Source organism: Excalfactoria chinensis, chromosome 5, assembly GCF_039878825.1.
Source record: "Excalfactoria chinensis isolate bCotChi1 chromosome 5, bCotChi1.hap2, whole genome shotgun sequence".
NCBI lineage: Eukaryota > Metazoa > Chordata > Aves > Galliformes > Phasianidae > Excalfactoria > Excalfactoria chinensis.
The window spans coordinates 39,630,326-39,650,928 of NC_092829.1; the positions used below are offsets into that span (position 1 = coordinate 39,630,326).

General features: G+C 36.6%; 1 protein-coding gene across 10 annotated transcripts in view; it reads right to left on the reverse strand.

Moving 5' to 3' along the window:
* SOX6 (SRY-box transcription factor 6) overlaps positions 1-20,603 on the reverse strand; it is a 393,141-nt gene that overhangs the window by 165,476 nt on the left and 207,062 nt on the right. For all 10 annotated transcript variants that reach the window (XM_072337682.1, XM_072337688.1, XM_072337687.1 and 7 more), the window contains one exon: positions 481-570. In XM_072337682.1, coding sequence (XP_072193783.1) covers positions 481-570 — 90 coding nt within the window. The remainder of the gene's footprint in view (positions 1-480; positions 571-20,603) is intronic.

Here is a 20,603-nt window from a genome sequence, read left to right on the forward strand (position 1 = left end):
GTGCTGATACAACAAATCTTGAAAATACTGGAACATTTTGTCTTGTCTTCACAAGCAATAAAACACCCACTGATTTCAGTGGGTCCAGAATTGCATCCAGGGCTTCTCCCTCTCCAGAAATAGCATGAATATTAAAAAAAAAAAAAAAAAAAAAAAAAAAAAAAAATCATTTTTTTTTCTTTTTTCCTATTTTGAATAGAATATTCAGAACTGTAATTACACAATGACTACCCTTTTATATCCTGAAAGTGATTTATGCAACTGGGAAGAAACAGTTCCAAGAGCAAGTAGCTCCACGTTTTGAAGACGTTTATTCCTCTGGTCACAGAAATATGTAGACGATGTCAGTGAAGTAATGCAATGAACCCAGTGTTTGCAACTGACTGTTTTTTCTACTATTTTTCTGAGAGTGAGTCAACCCAATTTAAAAAAAAAAAAAAAAAAGGGGGTAAATATTTCAAATTGGATCTAGTGAGATACCTTTAATTTCTCCAAGGAGATCACTTGTGTTTAGTTTTTCCATCTTCTCCTTCCAGTCTTTAGAGAGCAGTTTTTCCATGCAGGATGAATCTATTCAAAAAAAAAGGAAGAAACATCAAATATATTCTTATGCATCAGGAAAAGTGGTGCCATCTTCATTTAAAGCTTTTCCCCTTATTATTGTTGGACCATAGTTTCAAAGGGAAATCAGTTTGTAACCAGAGTTCCCATTTAACTGCATTTTAAATCTGAACTAATTCCTCTGAGGTTAATGGAGTTACTATGGATTTAACAAGAGCCTAATTGAAAGAAAAACTTTGTTCAGGATTTATGCATGCTAACTGCCAATTTACATGCATAGATTGCCAATGTATATACAAATTCTGTCTTTTTCATTTGAGAATGATTGTACACTCCAAATTATACATGAAGATTTAGAAGGGTTTTCTGGAAATTTGGCACACAGTGACATCTGAAACCCATTTTTATACCCATGTCAGTGCAAAAGTTATTCATATAACATCTCCGTGGAATTTACAAAAGCATTTTACATATTCAGTGTTCACAGTATCAGAAATTTTCTCAGTACACTATAAACAACATGCAATGATTAGAAGATCTGCTTTCATAATTTGAAGTTCAGAATATATTTCAAAATTTTGTCCCAGCCTGATAGGCCTTCACTAGGCAAAACTGTCACTGAAGTCATTACACTTATGAGAAAGTAGAAGACTGCCTGTAGTAAATTTCATATGATCAGACCTCAATTCCACTACAAAATTAGATATCGAGCGTAGCAGACTCTTCACTAAAATCTCAAGGCTTTTTCAATTCTTAAACTGAAGTGACTCTGAAGCCAAAATCATACATAACAATTCAGTTGATTTTTAAGATGGGTATTCCTATGGCAATGTCATGATTCAGTTTTATGATTTTAGGAACCTCAATTCAGTGTTATTAATAGTCACTGAGAAAACTTTCCACACAACTGAGCACCTATCTTCCCTCCCCAGTTAGTAATAATAAAGTGTCCTTTAAACGTCAAGCATTTCTTTCATTTGTAGAAAGGTTCATGAACAAAGCCAATGCTAAAGTCCTTGGAATCACTCAGGCTCAGTTTATCAAGATATGAAGAACATTATTTAAGCACTGTTGCTGAAATGAATCTTCGCAAAGAACCCTCCTTGTAAAACCACATAGCGTCCTGGGGAAGCCAAGCACACTAGTTCTTACTTGAGTACTCTGAGACTACCCTCACACTCCAGCTTGTTAGAAACCCCCAGAGCAAGATGCTGTTTGCATTGAGAAGAAATCGAATCACAAAATGATTTCCAAACTTTCTAAATTTTGACAGTATTTGCACTGGTAACACACCACCCCTTGAGAACTGACACTTGGGTGAACAAGAAGGTAGAATTTAGCCTATTGTATCTTCTGTTAAGTTACTGACAGATTAAGGCCAAATTTTGGCTCAAATTTCCAGGTCACCAGTCCCACTAGAATCACTCACACAAGTAACAACAAAAGCAAAAAGCCCAGATGAAGAGTGGCAACAGAAATAGCATCAATACAGCACAAAACAGTGTGTTCCAGATCAGAGGTAGTCTAAAAACAATCAGAGAGGAGAAGCATTCAGAGAATCCATAAAGGTTTAGGGAGATGTATAAGGTCATACAGCCGCTTACTTTTTAGGATTCAAATAGTTTCAGCTGCAAATAAATCACATTAGCATCACCCATTTGAAAAAACAAAGAAACAAAAAAGCAAAACCAGTTGAAAGCAAACCAAACTGTAACCACCAGGAGATCAAAGATCAGGTTTTAATTGCAACACATTCTCACTGTGCAAGCCTCTGTGTAAAGACAACACAGCTCAGAAACGTTTTTGAAGTAATATTTCAGTAGAAAAGCTAATTTATTTACTAATTATATCTTTCTATGAAAGTGACAAAATTAAGGAGCTCTAAGTTGCAATAGGAAGTGTTAAAATACTTGTTATATAATAACAATTTACTTTTAACAGTAACAGGCACTTATTACTTTTATGAATTCTTGTTTGATAATAGAAGAATCAAAAAATAACCATCAATTATCAATAGAACATTATAATTTGTATAATTTATCCTTTTTTTTTTTTCTTTTTTTTTTTTTTCTTTTTAAATTGTTACCACCATTAGTTTAAAAAGATGTTTTTGTTTTTCCCCTGCCAAAATCTCAGACCCCTCATCCCTAAGGAAAAAAAACACAAATGAGCATTGGAGTTTTACGGTGATGTTTGCTATAGGTTAAATAAAATACTGGTTTTTAACTTAATTGTTTTCCTCAATTCATACAAATATGGAAAATCATTTACATTTCAGAGAAACGATTCTAAAATATCACAAGAGTTGGTAAAATGCTTCCTTTGGATGCACTTACTTTATACCCTGTCTTACTTTGCCTAAGAATATGCTTGTTCATCCATAGAGTTACTATACTGTATAAGGGCAAAGAGAATATTTCTAAAGACAGACGGGAAAGAGCTGGAATGGAAAAGATATAATCATGTTGCTACTTACAATTCTTATTTTGACAAAAGACTGGAAAAAATATTTAAGACTTGCTTTCAACACCTATATGCTGTTCAAATTCTACATCACATCTCCGACCACACAATTTATAGCATTGTAATCAATTACTGGGAAGATTACAAGAATACGCAATGAGCATTTAGCAACATTGTAAAAACAGCTCTTTTGAAATTCCTGTACATTTTCAATTAGCAGGGTTATCCTGCATAACTTTTAGAATTTAAAATTGTGGTGTATGTTCAAGCTCTCTGGAGGTCCTTTGCATTAGACAGAAACCTAAATATAAAGGCTAATACTTGAAAGGCACATCTCCCTTCAAGTTTTGTATTCAGTGTTCACAAACACACATTTTGAAAAGGTTTGAGAATAAGAAAGGGTTTTTTTTTCTTCTTTGTGTGTTGAAAATTAGTTTTTACACAGATATAAAATCTACAAAGGTGTCTTCTGACATCAGTGAATTGTCTTCATCCATATGGATTCATTTTCTGATTTGTTTCATTATAGAAACCAAACAACGACTCAATCCAGCATTGAACATCGATGAAGCTCGAATTCACATCTGCACTGCATCACTCCCTGCACTGAGGCTCTGCTTCAGAACCATTACAAAACCTCGCAGATCCCGGCACTTGTGAAATTCAGGGGTATTCTCGTTGAAGACAATTATAAAAGAAGCAAAGAAATTAGCATTTATACATTTTTAGCTCTTCTCACTGACTTTATAAACCACAGTTGAGTTTATGCTGCAAAGTAGAATATTTTGTTCTAACGTGGAGGATCAAACTCATGTAAGTTGCACTGAAGGAATTTATTGCGTTAGCAACACAGAGATTCTTGCCTTTATATTCTTCTGTTGTTTCTTTTGAGGGCAGCAAACAGGTTAACAATTAGACTGAGATGACTAAATGAAATAGATGTGTTATTTAATAGCACACTTTGATACATACTAAGATAGCAATTTTAATTGCAGAGTAAAAGATTTTCAAGTGCTGTGAGGATCTTACTATACACAAAAGCTTTGCAGAGGTGAATGAGGATTTTAAAAAGATAAATAAGCAGGAAAAAAAAAAAAAAAAAAAAAAAAAAAGAAAAGACAGACAACGGAGAAAAAAAAGCCTAGGTGTTAGATGAAAAGGATCTCTCCACAATGACAAAGCATCGATGAAAAGAATTAACATTTGTCCATTGGGTAATCAATCAGTCATGGAATGGATGGAATCCAGCTCTTTGTAGCATAACCGGTGATGAAGAACGAGTGTGTTAGCTATCACAGCCAAGCTCTCAAGTTCTTCCAACTAAATGAAAGTCATCTTGCTCCTATCAAGGATAGCTTTTCCCTTGTCTCTTCCTTACTCTTCCTTTTTGTAATTTTTTAAAATTATTATTATTTTTTTATTTCAACAAGTTAGCAACTTTCTCTATAGCTTACACAAATACTGCATGATCTCACAATGGCCTGCACCTATCCTCATTGATTTGGGAGGTGGGGAGGGTTCCTTTTTTATTTGTTTGTTTTTTCCCTTTTAATTCACTGAAGTAGCCTCTTATTACTTTCTTTGAAATACAGATAAGAAAAAAAGTGCTCATGCCATGTGTATGTTTTTGTTTTTTATGGTAAAGTCATACATAAAAGAAAGCCTAAATGTGAGAGTGCAGCAGCAAAACTTCAAAGCACTGACTGTCAGACATTATTATTTCAAATCAGCTTTGACTTTTTGAGACTTAATAAAACACTATAGTACAGACTGGCATATTTATAACACCTATACCAGCGATCAACTGAACTGTCTTATACTCGCTACTGTGCAGTGCCTTGTTATTTCTTTTATAATAAGCTTCCCTGAAAGCATGTTGTAACAATACTGAAAACTGATAATTATTAATGATATGAGTTCTAAAACATGACTTGTTTTGCATACAATTCTTTTTGAATATATACATTACTTTGTGACAGAAGACAAAAGCATGTTGATTTATTAATAATGATTGCAAATGCATAGCAAGTTCATAAACAATACAGAAATATAATTCAATCAAAGGTATAGGTGACATTTTACTATATGCATTTGAACTGTTACATCTCCTGGAAAGAGGCACTGGAGAAGACAAGGTAGAGGAATTAGAAGAAAAATCAGACATCCTACAAGGGAAACGGTTCAAAAACATGATCAGGTGCTCAACTTAAGGAGGAGAAGCTTCCCATCTACATTTTAAAAGAACGCTATTGGAAACAGTGGCATCTATGTCTCCGCTAAACATGAGAAGAGTATGTTTGTGCAAGCTTCGAGACTAAATAACAATTTGCAAGCTCCTCCCCCTCTAACATTCATTATTCTCTAAGCATTATGTTTACATACTCTCATTACATTTATTTGCCTTCATCTCCACAGGAGAAAATGTGCCTTTCAGAACAGTCTTTGTCAAGTGAGTTCAAATGCAACGATCAAGCCTAAATCATGAGAAAAACAGCAAAAGTGGAATTACCCTGTCAGCATCTATGAAATCTTTGTTAGAGAAAAGGTACTATTTCATGAATGTTAAATGAGATTATGAACACCTAGGGACACGCATGTCTGTGCTTACAAGGCCTACCGCAATGGATTCCTAGTACAATAGAGCAGGTTTTTCTTCCCCCCCAAATCAAATAACCCTCGAATAAACATTACAGTGCCTAGGATTTTGTTGCCACACTCCCTATTCTGCATTTCCATATCACTTTCCACACCTCAAGTGACACTGTGTGTTTCTCAAGCGCACAGAGCTTAAGCCTTGCCATCTGAACCTCAAGAATACAAACCACTGTTCACCTTCGGAGAGTGCTAAATCTAGTCCAGAATAGAAAAAACTGAACTAAAGGATTAGGTCCATTGTTTTTATTATGTAGGTTGCTCCGAAAGTAACACCTCCTATTTATTTCCATGAAAACTACAATACATGCAAAGAGCACAATAACACTGTTTGATAGAGAAAATTCTCAGCTACAAAAGCCTGCATGCCATGCTTGTAAAAATCTGCATGGCTATCCAAAATGTAACTTGTCTTTCATATCACTATTGCTACTGCTGAAACACACAACTCATAACTTCACTGCGTTCACATTTGCTGTTTGGTCTCTGTAAACATTCACCAAGTGTCAGTGAATGTCAATAGGTGCCATTTTTTCTGCATGGCAGAATTCAATGACACATCTTTGTTTCATCTGCACTTCCATGTCAGACGCCATTCTCTGTCAGACTGCCCTTCTGCTGCCATCTGTCACACAGCAACAACACATAACAGAAGATAGGTGGGAAGGTTCAACTTCCACTGCCATGCCACCAATGCCCACCTCTAATGTTGTGGGCCAATATAAGAAAATAAGAGGAATTACTTCCAGTCATTCTTTCTTTCATTTGAGGACATAAATTTTTTGTAATGATACTAAAATAGAATCTTTGTTGCCATAGTTACTTTTTTTCTTCTTTCAAACACAAATTATGCTTTTCTGTTTCAAAAAACTTTAAATTAAAAAAAAAAAAAAAGAAAGAAACAGCAACAATACAAAACTAATCAAAAATCAGCCTGAAGGCTCGGAATCCATAGATGTAATGTACTGGCACTGTTTCTTGTTCATAAGCAGCTTGGCTCCAATCTCATTGTCAGTGGAAAGGCAGGTCAAGGGAATCTCATCTAATCCTTCTCAATTTCCATGCTCTTCTCCTAAAGTAATTAATTGTTGTGGACTAACAGAAAATTTAAATACAAGGCACTTCAGCCATGTTGTTACGTAGTAAACTAATGTCTTTTGCCAACTGTTTTTGGTGGCTTTTTTGTTTGGGTGGGTGGGTGTGTTGTTGTTTTTTTGAGTGGGGGAGGGAATGCTGTTGGTGGGTTTGTTTTTTACTTAATAACTTTTCAAAAGCCAAATTCTTGGATAACGGAAGTACAGTCACAACACAAAAGTAAACAACCTGACATTTAGAACAAGAAAATATGCTAATCCTTTTTGTTACATTTATCGCTTACTACAAACGATTTATTCCTAAATTCTATAACTTGTTTCTGCCCTATAGGAGCTAAGAAATTATGGCCAATTGCTTATTCCCTTCTCTCGTACAGACTTGGTTCTATTCACATCTTTGCCTTGGCTAGTTAGGCTGTAACATCTCTGGCACAGACTGCTTATCTCACAGGCACATTGTTCAGTGTATTTCTGATCATGAATCACAACTTGCTCCTGATTCAACACAACCTGCAGTACTGAGATCTCTCCATTTGAAAAAAAATGGAAAAAAACCAAGCAAAACCAAAAAGTGCATGTAGTGCAAATAAGTCTTCCTAGCTATGTTTATAAGCAAAAACACAGTAAGCCCACAGTAGAAGTTTTCTTGCAAAAGCAGCATGTCTGCAATCTGACTACCTAGCACTACAGTTTTGTTTAGACCAGGGAAACAAGTGAATCTGCCAACTGCTGTACATTTTTTCACAGTGACAAGATTTCCACAATATGACAAAATTAGAACTGTAAGAGCTTGGAGAGCTCTCTTAACTTTTAATTAAAACTCTCCAAGCTCACTAAAAATAATTAGGCATTAAAATGTTCTGGTTTTCCTCTGAATTCATTTGCACCACTTGAATGGTCTAGATCTTGCACGAACCAACAGACATTCTAAACAGAAACACTGGAATATGTTTCTGTGGGGGTGATTTCCAGACCTGCTTTCTATGATGTGGCTAGTGGGAAAAACTGTAGTCTGAAGCTTGTACCAATTCTGCCTAAGATGGCTTGTTTCAACAGAACTCCTCCAGTGCAGAGAGTATCTGCACAGAACACTGAGCTCTGTGTAAAACTCTACATAAAAAGTAGTTTGAATTTCATGTAAAAAATAAGCCAAGATACAGTCCTGACCTTTATTTTCATTTATTTATTAAAAAGCAGAACCTTTAACCTTGCAAATGTTTTTGTTCTCTTAAAATAACTCTTACAATGCTATATGCCACACTATTTTTAGAAAAGCAACAAGAGAAAGCATGCTTTTCCCATACAGCAGGGTACTGATATAAACATCAACACAGATGCTCTGTGAGAGAGAGCTGGACTTCTCAAGCACTTGATCATTAAGGAATGCACCAACTGTTTTAGATAATCTCGTGCCAGCTCCAATTCTGCTCCACATTCCCATTTGGGAGTGGCCAATCTTGTCCTGCTCCTAATTTTTCATTTTACTTACTCCTCCTTTCTTTTTTCCTTTTTATTTTTATTTTTTTCCAGAACAGAGGGAAAAAGACATTGTGCGCCAAGCAATGCAAGACTAGAATCGCTTCCCCAAACAGAGCAAAACTTTCAGACAATTAACCCTCCCCTCTTCTTTCAGATAAATTACTAAGTATAAAATGCAATCTGTTTCCTTTGTTTACTCAATATGAACAATTTGTAAATGACTCAAGGATAAAATTCAGAAAATGTTGTGCTAAATTAGAACCATTATAAACATGCTAATGATGGCTCAACTAAAACATGCAGGATCCGTGTGAAGAAATATATTTAGTTCCTGTGAAATCCAGTTGTATTGCCTCAGAACTATTTGGTCACTTAATTGTACATGATTACTCCAGAAAAAATGTTAATTTCGTGAACACTGCACTAGACGATACACTGTATGTCAAAGGCAGCTTTCTGAAATGTCAGTGTGATTGCTTGGATGCAGTGCTTTGGCATATTAGTAGAAGAGAAATATCCTTTAAGTGTGACAAAATTACATGTACAATTCATTCCTCCACTTAGAGTTTCCTATCCATTATAAGGCATACTCTACTGTTAGATTGGCTGCATTCACTGAAGTATACATCATTGCCTTATTTACATTACAATGATAGCATGCTGTATATTACATGTAATCACCTATTCCCTAAGTACGTGCACCTCTATTTATTTCCCAAGCAAAGATATAGTATTGTCAAAAGACAGTCTGAAGCTTTCCACACAGCAATCAGGTCTCATCAGGAAAAGAGGAGTGCAAATTTGCTTGCAGTCCCTGGGCAAAAGATTACATAAACTTATATATCAAAGGGGAGTGATTATTTTCTTTTCTGTCTCTGAGTATGCATTTATTTGCAAAGTAACAAAATCAACAGAATTTGCAATATTTGTTTCTTTGAAAAAGAAGAAAGTTTTGCTGGTGGAAGCCAACTGCAAAGTATTATTTTCCATGTTTCCACATCTACACATTTTTCTGCATGGACTTTTTTTCCTCAGTGTGGAAAAGAACAGATGGAGTTATTACATCAGTTAGAACTCACAAGCATAGTTCCATTAAGGTTTACTCAAGTCTTAAACAGATTTGAAATTTCTTTCAATATTCAGTCTAGTTCTTTCTTAATCTCATTCCTCCAACTCCTTGATACAATCCTTTTATAACCCTAAACAATTCACTTTCATCTTTGGTATCTACTTTTTTCAAACACTTGTGAGTTGAAGTGACATTCTTCTCATTATTATTCAGACTACGGAGAATTTAATCTTTAAATCTGTCTGTTCAACTGCTCTGGAACTAGCCACACATCATACAGGCTCTGGAAATACATAGCATCTTTCCTCTACAACAGAGTTTCCCCTGTAATTCAAGAAGTTGCAGACTGCATGTCAGTTTAGCCATAAAGCCAGACACTGGGCTCTTTTTAAGATGAATCTGGGGTTAGATTTTCTTTTCCCTCAACACTGCACAGTTATTCCAGCTTCTCATCCCAAGCTGAAGCAAGCAGAGGGTCCCATCTCAACTTAAGGAATGATTTGGTAGCACAAGTAGGTGTTTTTGACATTACATTTTCTCCTATGAAGTTCTATGCCAATTAAGCATTATATCTTTTAGCAAAGAAGAAATTTTGTAAAAAAGGCTGTGAAAATGAAAGTAAAAGTTTTGAGGAGTAAAACTGTCTTAAATAAAAGGTAATACAAAATTAAAAGGATGAGATCCTTCATACCATGTTAGTTTTTGGTCAGGGAGACATGGAGGGGACTTCCTGGAAAGCAAGAAAACGTTTCTATTAAACTGATTGATGTTCCTCATAAAATTTGTGCCACCAGATGATTTATGAACAAAGTGGTGATGATTCAAAAAGACCTCTATTTTGTTCTCCCAAATCATGTTCTACTCATTACCCTAATAATGCAGTAATAAACATCTGTTTAATGACTTGAAGGCTTCTTAATATTGTGTATAAAAATCTGAACTCAGCTCTTACATAAAATATTCTGAAATTAAAACAATTGTATAACAAAAAGAATTTTTTATGACAAACCCTTAAGAATTTTTGTATGTAAAAGTATAATACAAAGAAAGCAAAATAATATGCTCTTGATTTGAAATGACTTCAAACAAGGATGCAAAGGAATGAAAACAATAGCTGGAATCTCTTCTCTATTTACCATTCCTGAAGATCTCTATGGCAGATGATGTAGTCTTTTCTGGGACACTAAAATATACTGACAACATCAGTTCTATGGCCTCCTTTATACCACTAAAATTTTGACTTAATCTATCATATTTTGTAAATATAAATACAGAACAAACAAGACTTTCTTGAGCTAATCCCAGAAAACTGAGTCTTAGGAGGTTTACAAATCTCACAAGCAACGAGTTACTTGCCATAGATACATATTTCAGGAATAATAGCTGGTTTATTATAAATCTGTGAAAAAGACTTAACTTCAAGAATAGTATCTTAAAATATTCACTTCCCTAAACATATACATCTGAAAATCAGCCACCAATTTCTTTCCTTGTAAAAGATAGATAATTATTTTGCAAATTCAAGTGCTGGAATGATACAGGGGTACTAGAAATAAAGAGTTCCAGGAATCCTAATTAGTTCCCTGTATGCATTATTATTATTATTTTAATTAAACACAAAACAGGATTCTTGCTACATTCAGCACATGGGACAACAACGACACAAAGGCAGAAACTGGAGCTGCAGAGCATATGAGGTTCTTGTCCTCACAAACACTGGCCACGTTTCATTGCAGAAGTTTGAAGAAATGAACTGAATTAGGGAGGGAACTGCAAAGGGAGAAATGATGGGTCGCATTTATGGTACTTCATTTTCTGGGAGCTCAATTTAAAAAAACCTGGGGTTGTATTTGAGGAATTGCTGAACGTTCACAGCTGCAGCTGTGTCAATGTAAAGTCAGTGTTAAGATTGAAGCTATAATATATATAGCTATATATAAACTTCTACACAAAGTCCTCTGGAAAAGAATCAGGACCTAAGCACCTCACACTAAACAGCCAATAAATCAATGACGTTTTTGAAGTCACACTCTTAGTCACAAGCTGGTATACTAACTACCCTTCTTTCTTCAACACAAAGACTTTGAGATGATTTACGTGTGCACTACATTTACAGATTTTGCTAGGAGAAAAAAACTATTGCTTAATAATCATGTCTTCAGAGCCCAGCATGAATAAGTAAAGAATAGACACTAGGGCTTCAGATAGACCAGGAAGGAGATAACACTGAACAATTTCACATTCACTGAAAATCATTCAATAGTGAATTGGATTTGGAAACAGTAGTAATTAGCTGGTAATTGACCATCTTGAATAACAGAGTGGGTGAACAAAAAATGGGCTCGAGTTTCTCCACATCAGGCACCAACAAAAAGAGTGCACAATGCACCCTGCCCTAATGTGTCTGACACAGTTCCTTGTGCTCTCCTGGCAGAGCATGTCCCATCAACAGACCTGCACACCTCCCCTGCCTGCTCATAATTGATGTCACAGCAGGATGTGCTGCGTCATCTGTTAATTCATCTAGAGTAATTGATCATGGAACGTCCTGGTTTAGAAAGGGACCTCAAGTATCATCTAGCCCTCCTCCTGCAGGTAGGGTTGCCAACCCCTAGATCAAGCACCAGATCAGACTGCCCATGCCCCCATCCAGTCTGGCCTTAAACACCTCCAGGGACATCCACAAACTCTGGGAAGCCTGTTACAGCACCTCACCACTTTCTTGGTAAAAAATCTCCCCAGTGTCTAATCTGAATCTCTCTGCCTTTAGTGTAAAGCAATTTCCCCTTGTCCTATCACTATCTACTGGTATAAAAAGTTGATTTGCCTCATGTTTATAAACTCCCTTTCAAAATTGAAAGGTCGCAATTAGGTCTCCCCTCAGCCTTCTCTTTTCCAGGCTGAACATGCCCAGTTCCTTCAGCCTTCAAAGGAGAGGTGCTCCAGACCTTGGATCATCCTCATTCTCCTCTGGACCCTCTCCAAAAGCTCCACATCTTCCTTGTGCTGGTGGTCCCACATTTGGATGAAGTACCCCAGCTGCATTCTATCTATTCACAAGGGCTGAATAGAGGAGGACAATCACGTCCCTTGGCCATCTCTCTTCTGAAGGAACTCAGGATATCAATGCAAAAGTTTCTTTCTATCAAGCCCAAGGCTTGGGCTGTTGCCAGGTTAAACACATGCTCACGGATTGGTCCATATAATTTGTGTCTACACATGTTAAAGGTGAGATGAATGTATTACCCTTTTTCATTGTTTTTACTCCATATTTGAATTACCTTACTAGGATGTGGTTTTTTAACACTAACAAGAAAACTCACTGCATTTAGACAGTCATGCAATCTTTCTGTCAATTAATCGGTCTTCTAATCTTGAGTCTGCAAACCTGCCTAAGATGTACTCCCCCATTGGCACTCTCACACTGTATGTATATTAATAAGCACTTTAAGCATGAGAAGGCAGAGTCTCAAACATAGCAAGTTACATGACTCTGGTTCCTAAAGCTTTTTTTTAAACACTTATTTATGGGTGAGGTATAATTTACATCACCTTATGTATGGCTAGGCAGGTGGTTCACTGCCACTGCTGCTCTTGTATCAAATATGCTAGCATCATTACAGTGCCCACTTCTCTCCACCAATCATATTTTCACCTGTTCTCTCTCATCACAGGACTTGACTGAGAGCTGTCTGTGACAAGGACTGCATTTATTACCAGTATACTCGCAGCACCTAATGCACTTCCTAATGGAAGTCCTGGAAAAAAGAACCATCTTAATTACTCCTAGTGAAACTCATAAACCATTCAGAATTCACTGGTCTACGTATTCATTTACTTTTGTAACTTTTTTCTTCCACAATTATATATGTCATCTAATTTACAATCTCAACCAGAATAACTTCTAGCACTCCACCTAAGCCAGCGGTCAACGGGCGCGAAAATATTATCTCCACCAAGGGAGTGGGTGGTATGCACAGGCACAGCTTTTCCAAAAGGCAGACAGGTCACTGCAGATCCCAGAGCTGCCTGTATACTACCTGGAATATACTACCTGTGCACTGAAACTACCTGGAATTCTTCTTTTTCTCTGCAACAAGATTGCTCAGATTGCTCAGTTATGAGAAGTTTCCAGATTTATGCAAGTGGGAACAATTCAGAGAAGACTTTGGATTTAGGAAAAATAATTCCTTCAGGCCAGATCCAGGCATGAGCAGGTACTGTCCAAAAGCCTATCAGCTGACAGGAAATAATGTATTTACTTCCTCAGCAAAATGCAGCTTCTTAATGAGTTTATTGTCTTATAAACAGTGGTTTAAATGCGAACTTTGATACAAAGACAATAACATCTTGCTTCTGAAAAATTTTTAACTGGGCCTACTCAGCACCTATGATTACACAGGCAGTTAGTCACAGAACATAGGTTAAAGAATTTAAATTGCCACAGTCATTCACTTAATGCAGATATTTATCAAATAAGTATAAAGTTTGCCTATTCATTTTGATTGTGTTTTTTAATCTCATTTGCACTGATGAAAGAAGTTTCACAAGATGGATGACAGATCCAGGCCCTAAAAGTGTAACTTTCTGCCATACTGAGTAGCTGATCAGAGAATAAGAAGAAATATTGCCAACAAACAAATAGTAAAATCAAAAGATTTGATCACTGCTAAATCATGCAAAAATCACCATGTCCTACCAGGCTTCTTTCTCTTTGTAATAGACAGAGATCAGTGTTACACAAGAAGAGTCAGTAGAAATGAACAAACTGAAAGACATACGTAAAGAACCTGGCAGCCATTAATTCTGCATTCAGAAGACTAATAAGAGAATGCTCTTCTCTTTTTTCAAATCAAGCAAACATCAAATTTTTCTGTAAACACTGCATTTATATCATCCTTTCCCTTGCTTAGATAGTATATCCTTATCTAAAAGCCTAACTTCTCTTCTTTTGCAGGTGTTCTAGTTTTAACTGACAATATCATAACTCTATCAGGCAAAGTTATCCCCAACAGCTTCCTGAAACTGTACAATTTATACTGGACAGTAGATACAGTCCCTGCACCGGGAGGAAAAAAAGCAACAAACATCAACTATCTTCTGAAGTACCTTGCCAGGGTCAAGATCCCTGGCACTCCACACTGGACCTTCTCTACGTCTTGTTGCTCAGAAGCTATGATTCTAACAGTACTGTGTTGTAAAAATCTGGACTAAATCTAGTAAAGAAAGAGATCATTTGTAAGTTATCTGTGGGTACATTCTGTCTTTGGTGTGTGGCTGAAACTCCCATTAACGCTAACATGAGCTACGCAGGCCTACTGATGGGTGAATTATACCCCTGACAGAAAAGTGGTTTTTTGCTCGATAGATTTTCTTTGATGAACTTGTTGGCTACTGCACAGTCATGTGTATATGTTTAAGTATTTCTCTGCGTGTGTGCATGTGTACTTCTACAATGATGTCAGTTTGACTAAAAACGCAGATAAAGCATTTCTTAAGCCAAAATGGGCCAAAGCTAAATTTCCCCACATAAACTTTGGTTTGGCCCTTATTTATCCAAACCAGACAAAGCTTGACAGGAAAGGGGATCCAAATCAGTTATCCCAACAAAAAATAGAAGTTAGGGTCTTTCTTAAGTCTTACTTTATAGGAACCGCATGCACAACTTTCACTTTCTAGAAAGTGGTTTTCTCTTGAACACACATCAGAACCATTCATCATCGTATAATTGCAAGTTGTCAGTCAGGGCCGCACCCTTCATGCAGTGGCAGGCCGCCAACACATCTGTCAGAAAGACTCACAAGCTTCCGTGTGTTATTGTAATCCCCTACAAAAGGAACAAGTCCATTCATCTAGTCCACATTTTCCAAATCAAATGACAACAGTAAACCCTGAGCCTGGAAAAATAATATCACTTTTGCTAAAAATGCCACCTTTATCAGGTGACCTCAAGCTAACTGCCAGAGAGCAAATATGAATTAGTTCTAATCACCATAAGTAACGCGTGGGCTTTAGGGATTGGGGTTCTGTGCACCTGAAAGTGGAAGGATGAGACCTGTGCACACAACAGAGCAATCTCCAATAGTGAAGCCATGTGCAAGGCTATATCTTTTCTGTAGATGCTCATTTCTTACACTCTAAACTTGATTGGGAAAATTTTCTCTGTCTCCCTTAATGTTTCTGTCCTCCTTTTTGGCTTCTTCTGTAACCTTTCTCCTCTGCCTAGAGATATCTAGTCCTTGAGTTTACACATTCTTTTCTCCTTTGCCACTTTCATCTTCTGCCTAGAAGATAGGTTTTGCTCAGACATGCTCTCAGGAAGTTGCCTGGGCCCACTATAGATTCAGCGAAACTCAGGGCAATGGGATTAAGAGGCTTGGGCCAGTGGGTCCAAATAAGACAGGATTTTGAAATCTTGTCTCCCAAAAGCCATGTTAAGGATTATTGTGAATAATTAAAGAGCTTTCAAAGAATGAAATATTTCTTCATACTGGGCTTCAGGGATTTCTTTCCAGAGCAAATGCATGCAAGAGTTTCAAATATTTTGGAGAGCAAACCAAAGCTCTACCTTTCTACTTTCCATCTCTTCCATTCTCTCTCTGGCAAAGCGTGACAGCTCAGCAGTCAGAAACATCAAGTGAAATGCATGCCACAGCTCAGTGAGGCAGCATCACTGCCACAGGAGTCCAGCAAGACTCTCAGAGCAGCTTTGCCTCAGCAGTGCATCTGGGAATGGAGCCTAGCAGTCCTCTTTAGCCAGCCAGATCTTTGTACGTGCTGAGCTACAAGAGGGGAAGAGGGGAAGCCACAAATCCTCTCTGACCTCCTTCCAACAATTTGTTTGCAGGAACTCTTGAGGGAGAAGGAGCAGTCAGTGCACATACCCAACCATTCTGATTAGCTTCTCATACAGGCAAAATGTATATTAAATATACAGACATATACAAACATACATTTCTGAAGCAATCTGAAGGCTGTAACAACAGTTGGTTTGCTCCAAAATTTATTTCCAAAAACAAATAGAGAAAGCATTACTCATCACTGACACAGTCAGAAGTAAATTATACTACCTCACTGCAGTAGATAAACATCTTAACAAATCAAATCTCAGTCATGCCACACACCTATGTACGTAATCACTGATTTGGTTTTGTCAACTAATGCTAAGGAAAATCTAACAATTCTTGGGCTATCTGAAAAAGAAACCTCAGAGTACTGTAAAGCTACCATGCAAACCTGCAGAAGCTGCAATAACTGCTTACTCTTGGTTGACTACCTGGACTGGCCCACTGCATTAGAATAAAAGGAGAATATAGGGACAGCAGAGTTTATCACCACACTCCTGCAAACCAGGCTGGTTTTCAAAACATCAGTGGTGGAAAAATCAGTGTCTCAATCCATTCATGCCTCAGTTTCTCAGACAGAACGAAGGTTTTATCACACGTGGCTATTAAAGAACTCACATCTTTTTAAACGTTGCAATACCAATAGATTCAATACTACCAATGATTCTTTTTCCCCAGCTATTATAACTTCTTCATAATTTTAAGTTTAGTTGAGAAAGCACCTCTAAATTTCCAACATGAATGAATACCAACCTTTATGAAATTAAATTTTGAGCTTGAGACATCATCAGGTGATAATAAGTAACCAACTGTAAAGTGGGTACATCAAGACATATGTATGCTTTCTCTTTTTTAGATATACATTTGACACTAAATGTAACCCAAATATAAGCACAACATATGGTCAACAAGAAATAAATAAAAATGAAAAGCACTTTACAACTGCATGGCAAGTATCCAAACCAAATTTCAGGTAGCAGATGGCATGAATAGGATACATGTGAGAAACAGGCAATTTCAATTATCTCCGAATAGTTCATAAACAGGGAAATTTGGCAAAAGACAATTTTTTAAAAAATGACTTGAAAAATAACATTGTGTAACAGCTAACAGAACTGAAAACACAACAATGCAAGGTTATTAAGCTCATTCTGACCATAATTTCATAATGAGTATTAAATGATTACATGTGACAGAAAAGAGGTGCCCCAAATACTCATGCCTGGAAAAGGTAATAATTAATTATTCCAAGTGGGGCTCTGAATTTCATTTTAGTTATTACCATCACCCAAACGTGGCCAATAGACTGTTCTTGCTCACCAAGTCCTATTCCTAGTTTTTGTACAATGTAGAACTAGAAAGAAAACAAACAGAACAACAACAACAACAAAACACCACCAAAAATTATGTTCCTTTGTGACTCTCACTAAATCAGAATCTGACCTTCATGAAATACTTTCTTCTTTCTAACTCATCTTTTGGAAAATTCAACTATATCTGCCCAATGTCTGAAATTCAAAATTTGATTAATTAGAATAGAGGCTAATTTCTTAAACATAAGATTGTGATACTTCTAAATGCTGTCTAGATTCAGGCAGACAAATCACCTAGGAATCAATTCATCCTACATCATACTATTGTTTCCATACTCTCTTTTTCCTAATTCTCTTTTCCACATAAGAACTGTGTCAGACAAAGATCTAGTAGCTCAAATCCTCGAGGCTATTCAGATACCTAAATAAGATTTAAGTGTCTAATTGCCATTTGTGTAACAGGGAGTTAGACAGCTAAACAATAGTTTGGGTGTCTTTATTCTCCCAAGATGTAAGCTTTTCTGTTACTGAAGCTCTCAAAAAAACCAAAAACAATCAAATAAACAAAAAGAAAAAATAAAATCACTCTCAACCATTCCATTCTTAAGCTACATTAATGACAAAACTGAATAAAATGAAGAGAAAAATAAAAAATTGCTTACATAAATATAGACAGAACAAAGAGTAGGGGTTTTTTTGCACTGAAATATGCACAGGTTTGCATTTATCAGATTTGTTGTTATCAGAGAAGACAGGATCCCCAAATATGAGGAAAAGAACAGTTCATTGACCAGTGTGACTCCAGAAATGTTTAATGAGATCTGAAGAACCTTGTGTCCAGTTCAAACGATAAATATTTCTCTTTTTTTCATACTAATAAAGAGAATTTGATCCTTGTTTAAACTGAAGGTTGTTCAGAAGGCATTATCAACAACCTTCAGCCTGGTGTAATAGAGGCACAGCAAAACCAACGGATGCTTTTGGGTCTCTGAAAGAAAAACACTAGTCTGCCTTTTCATAACTGTCATTTGAAAGAGGAAAAGTGTTGTATAATGACAGCTGGGTTTTACTGCCCAGATGAATTGGAATAATACATAGAACTCCTGTACTTCATGTACACTGAACATTTACAAAACTTATTTATACATCTGTGCGCTTATAGCTAGATACAGAGACATACACAATTGGAGCATTCAAAGAACTGTCAGAAAATTTTGGTAAAGTGCTTGAATCAAAACACACCTCAGTTTTAGAGCTGCTGGGCCCAGTAGTTTTGAAAGTTGAGGTTTCATCTGTAAAGTTGAACGTATCTGAAAAAATCAGTCCCTATATGTTTCAAGTTAGGCATCCAGAGTCAGTCAGTAGCCACAACTCATCTCTTGGGTCACTGGAAGGTATGTTTACAGTATATGAAACTACAAGGTCAAGACACAATGAGCCAAATATTGATTCCAACAGGAAAAAAAAAAAAAAAACAAAAACAAAAACCAAAAACAGTGGTTATACAGTATATTTCACACAAAGCAATACAGGAGCTACCGGCTGCAAATGTGTTTTCAGGATTTAGATCCTCCTTGGAGGTAGGCAGCTTAGTCAGCTACTTTTTTGTAGGACCTCAACCCTTTCATGTCAGACTGTGAACAGCCCCCTCAAAGTTACTGTTACTGCATCTCACAAAGCCCATGCTGCGCCTCCTTTCCTGCAAGCTTGGGAGACAAATAAAAAAGCTACTAGGGAGATGTCAAAATTGTCAGCAACCACCCCATCAAGCAGGGTTCTCATGAACCCATGAGCCCTGCCTGTCCTAGCTAAGTGCAGGTAAGGGTGTAGTAATCAGCAGCAAGTCTGCAAAGTTCACCAAGCTCCATGTGGCTACTTGCTTCAAAATGAATGTGGTTCTGATTTCAGAGTGGTTATGAAGCAGTAGTTCTGCAGGCTTGGGTTAGCATCATTTTTCTTTCCCTACTTGCCCACCAACTGACAGCCTTGTGTAAGAACAGCTACCACTCACGTCTGTTCCATGCTTTAGCACATGAGAGGCCACTTGGCTTTGTAAAAGAAAGATCTTACATAAGAGTGTAAAATATATACATACTATTATTGGGGGAAAAAAAAAAAAAAAAGAAAAAAAAAAAAGGCACTACTTTCTAGAATTTCAAAGTGCTGGATAAAATTTTAGCTTAATACAAATTAAATGGATCCTAGTGGCCCAGCTACTGTTTTCAAACCAGTAAATCAGTACGTATAATGTCAGCAACCGATAAAGCGAAACATATGCTCTGCCTCACTAATGGCATAAAGAACATTCTCTGATTGTGTTCTGGTCAAAGCCAAAAACTTTGCTGGTTAAAATAAGATTTCAGAAACATTAATTTTCAATAGAATGCAAACTGATTTATCTTCTATTAAAATCTATGAGATTACTTATAGTTTGAAAAGACTTCCATAATGGCTTCTGCACAGGACCTGTCAAATAATATTTCTTAGCCCATAACAGTCATCTATCTCTTGGCTAACAAACCTTCCCACAGTATATTTTAGATGAATATGCAAGCCACTGTGAAGTTACAGCTTCTTTTATCATGCCATAGATGTTCTCTACAGTCAGTAAGCGGCGCACTCGCTTGGAACAAATGGATCAGTTTTCTTTCTTTGAAAAGAATACTAGATGCCAAGGCAATGAAATACCAAATACTCAATGTGACTGCAGAAATGTGCACATACGTGCTGCGTATCATACCGAGCGCAACACTAGAATAGAACTGTGTGACAACTGCCGGGCTTCCTCTTTTCTCATACGTTTACCAAAAAGCAAGTCATTCAATTTTCGAGAAAGTTGAACTCTCTTTCAAGCACCCAAAAGATTTTGAGAGAACAGTTTCTCTGAAGGGTTCTCATTTTTCTTAGCACCAAGAATTTTAATAAATGAAATCTTTTGTGTCTAAATAAAAGCTGTTTAATGCTGGGGTCATTTGAAAATCTGGTCCACTGGAATTATCTCCAAATATTAAGCAGTCCAATTGGGAACTTCAATAAGGCACATTTATTCTTCACTTTGCACATAACGGTGTGATATCTAAGCAAGAACTACTGTACTGACCCCACAAACTTTAAACTTCACTGTTTC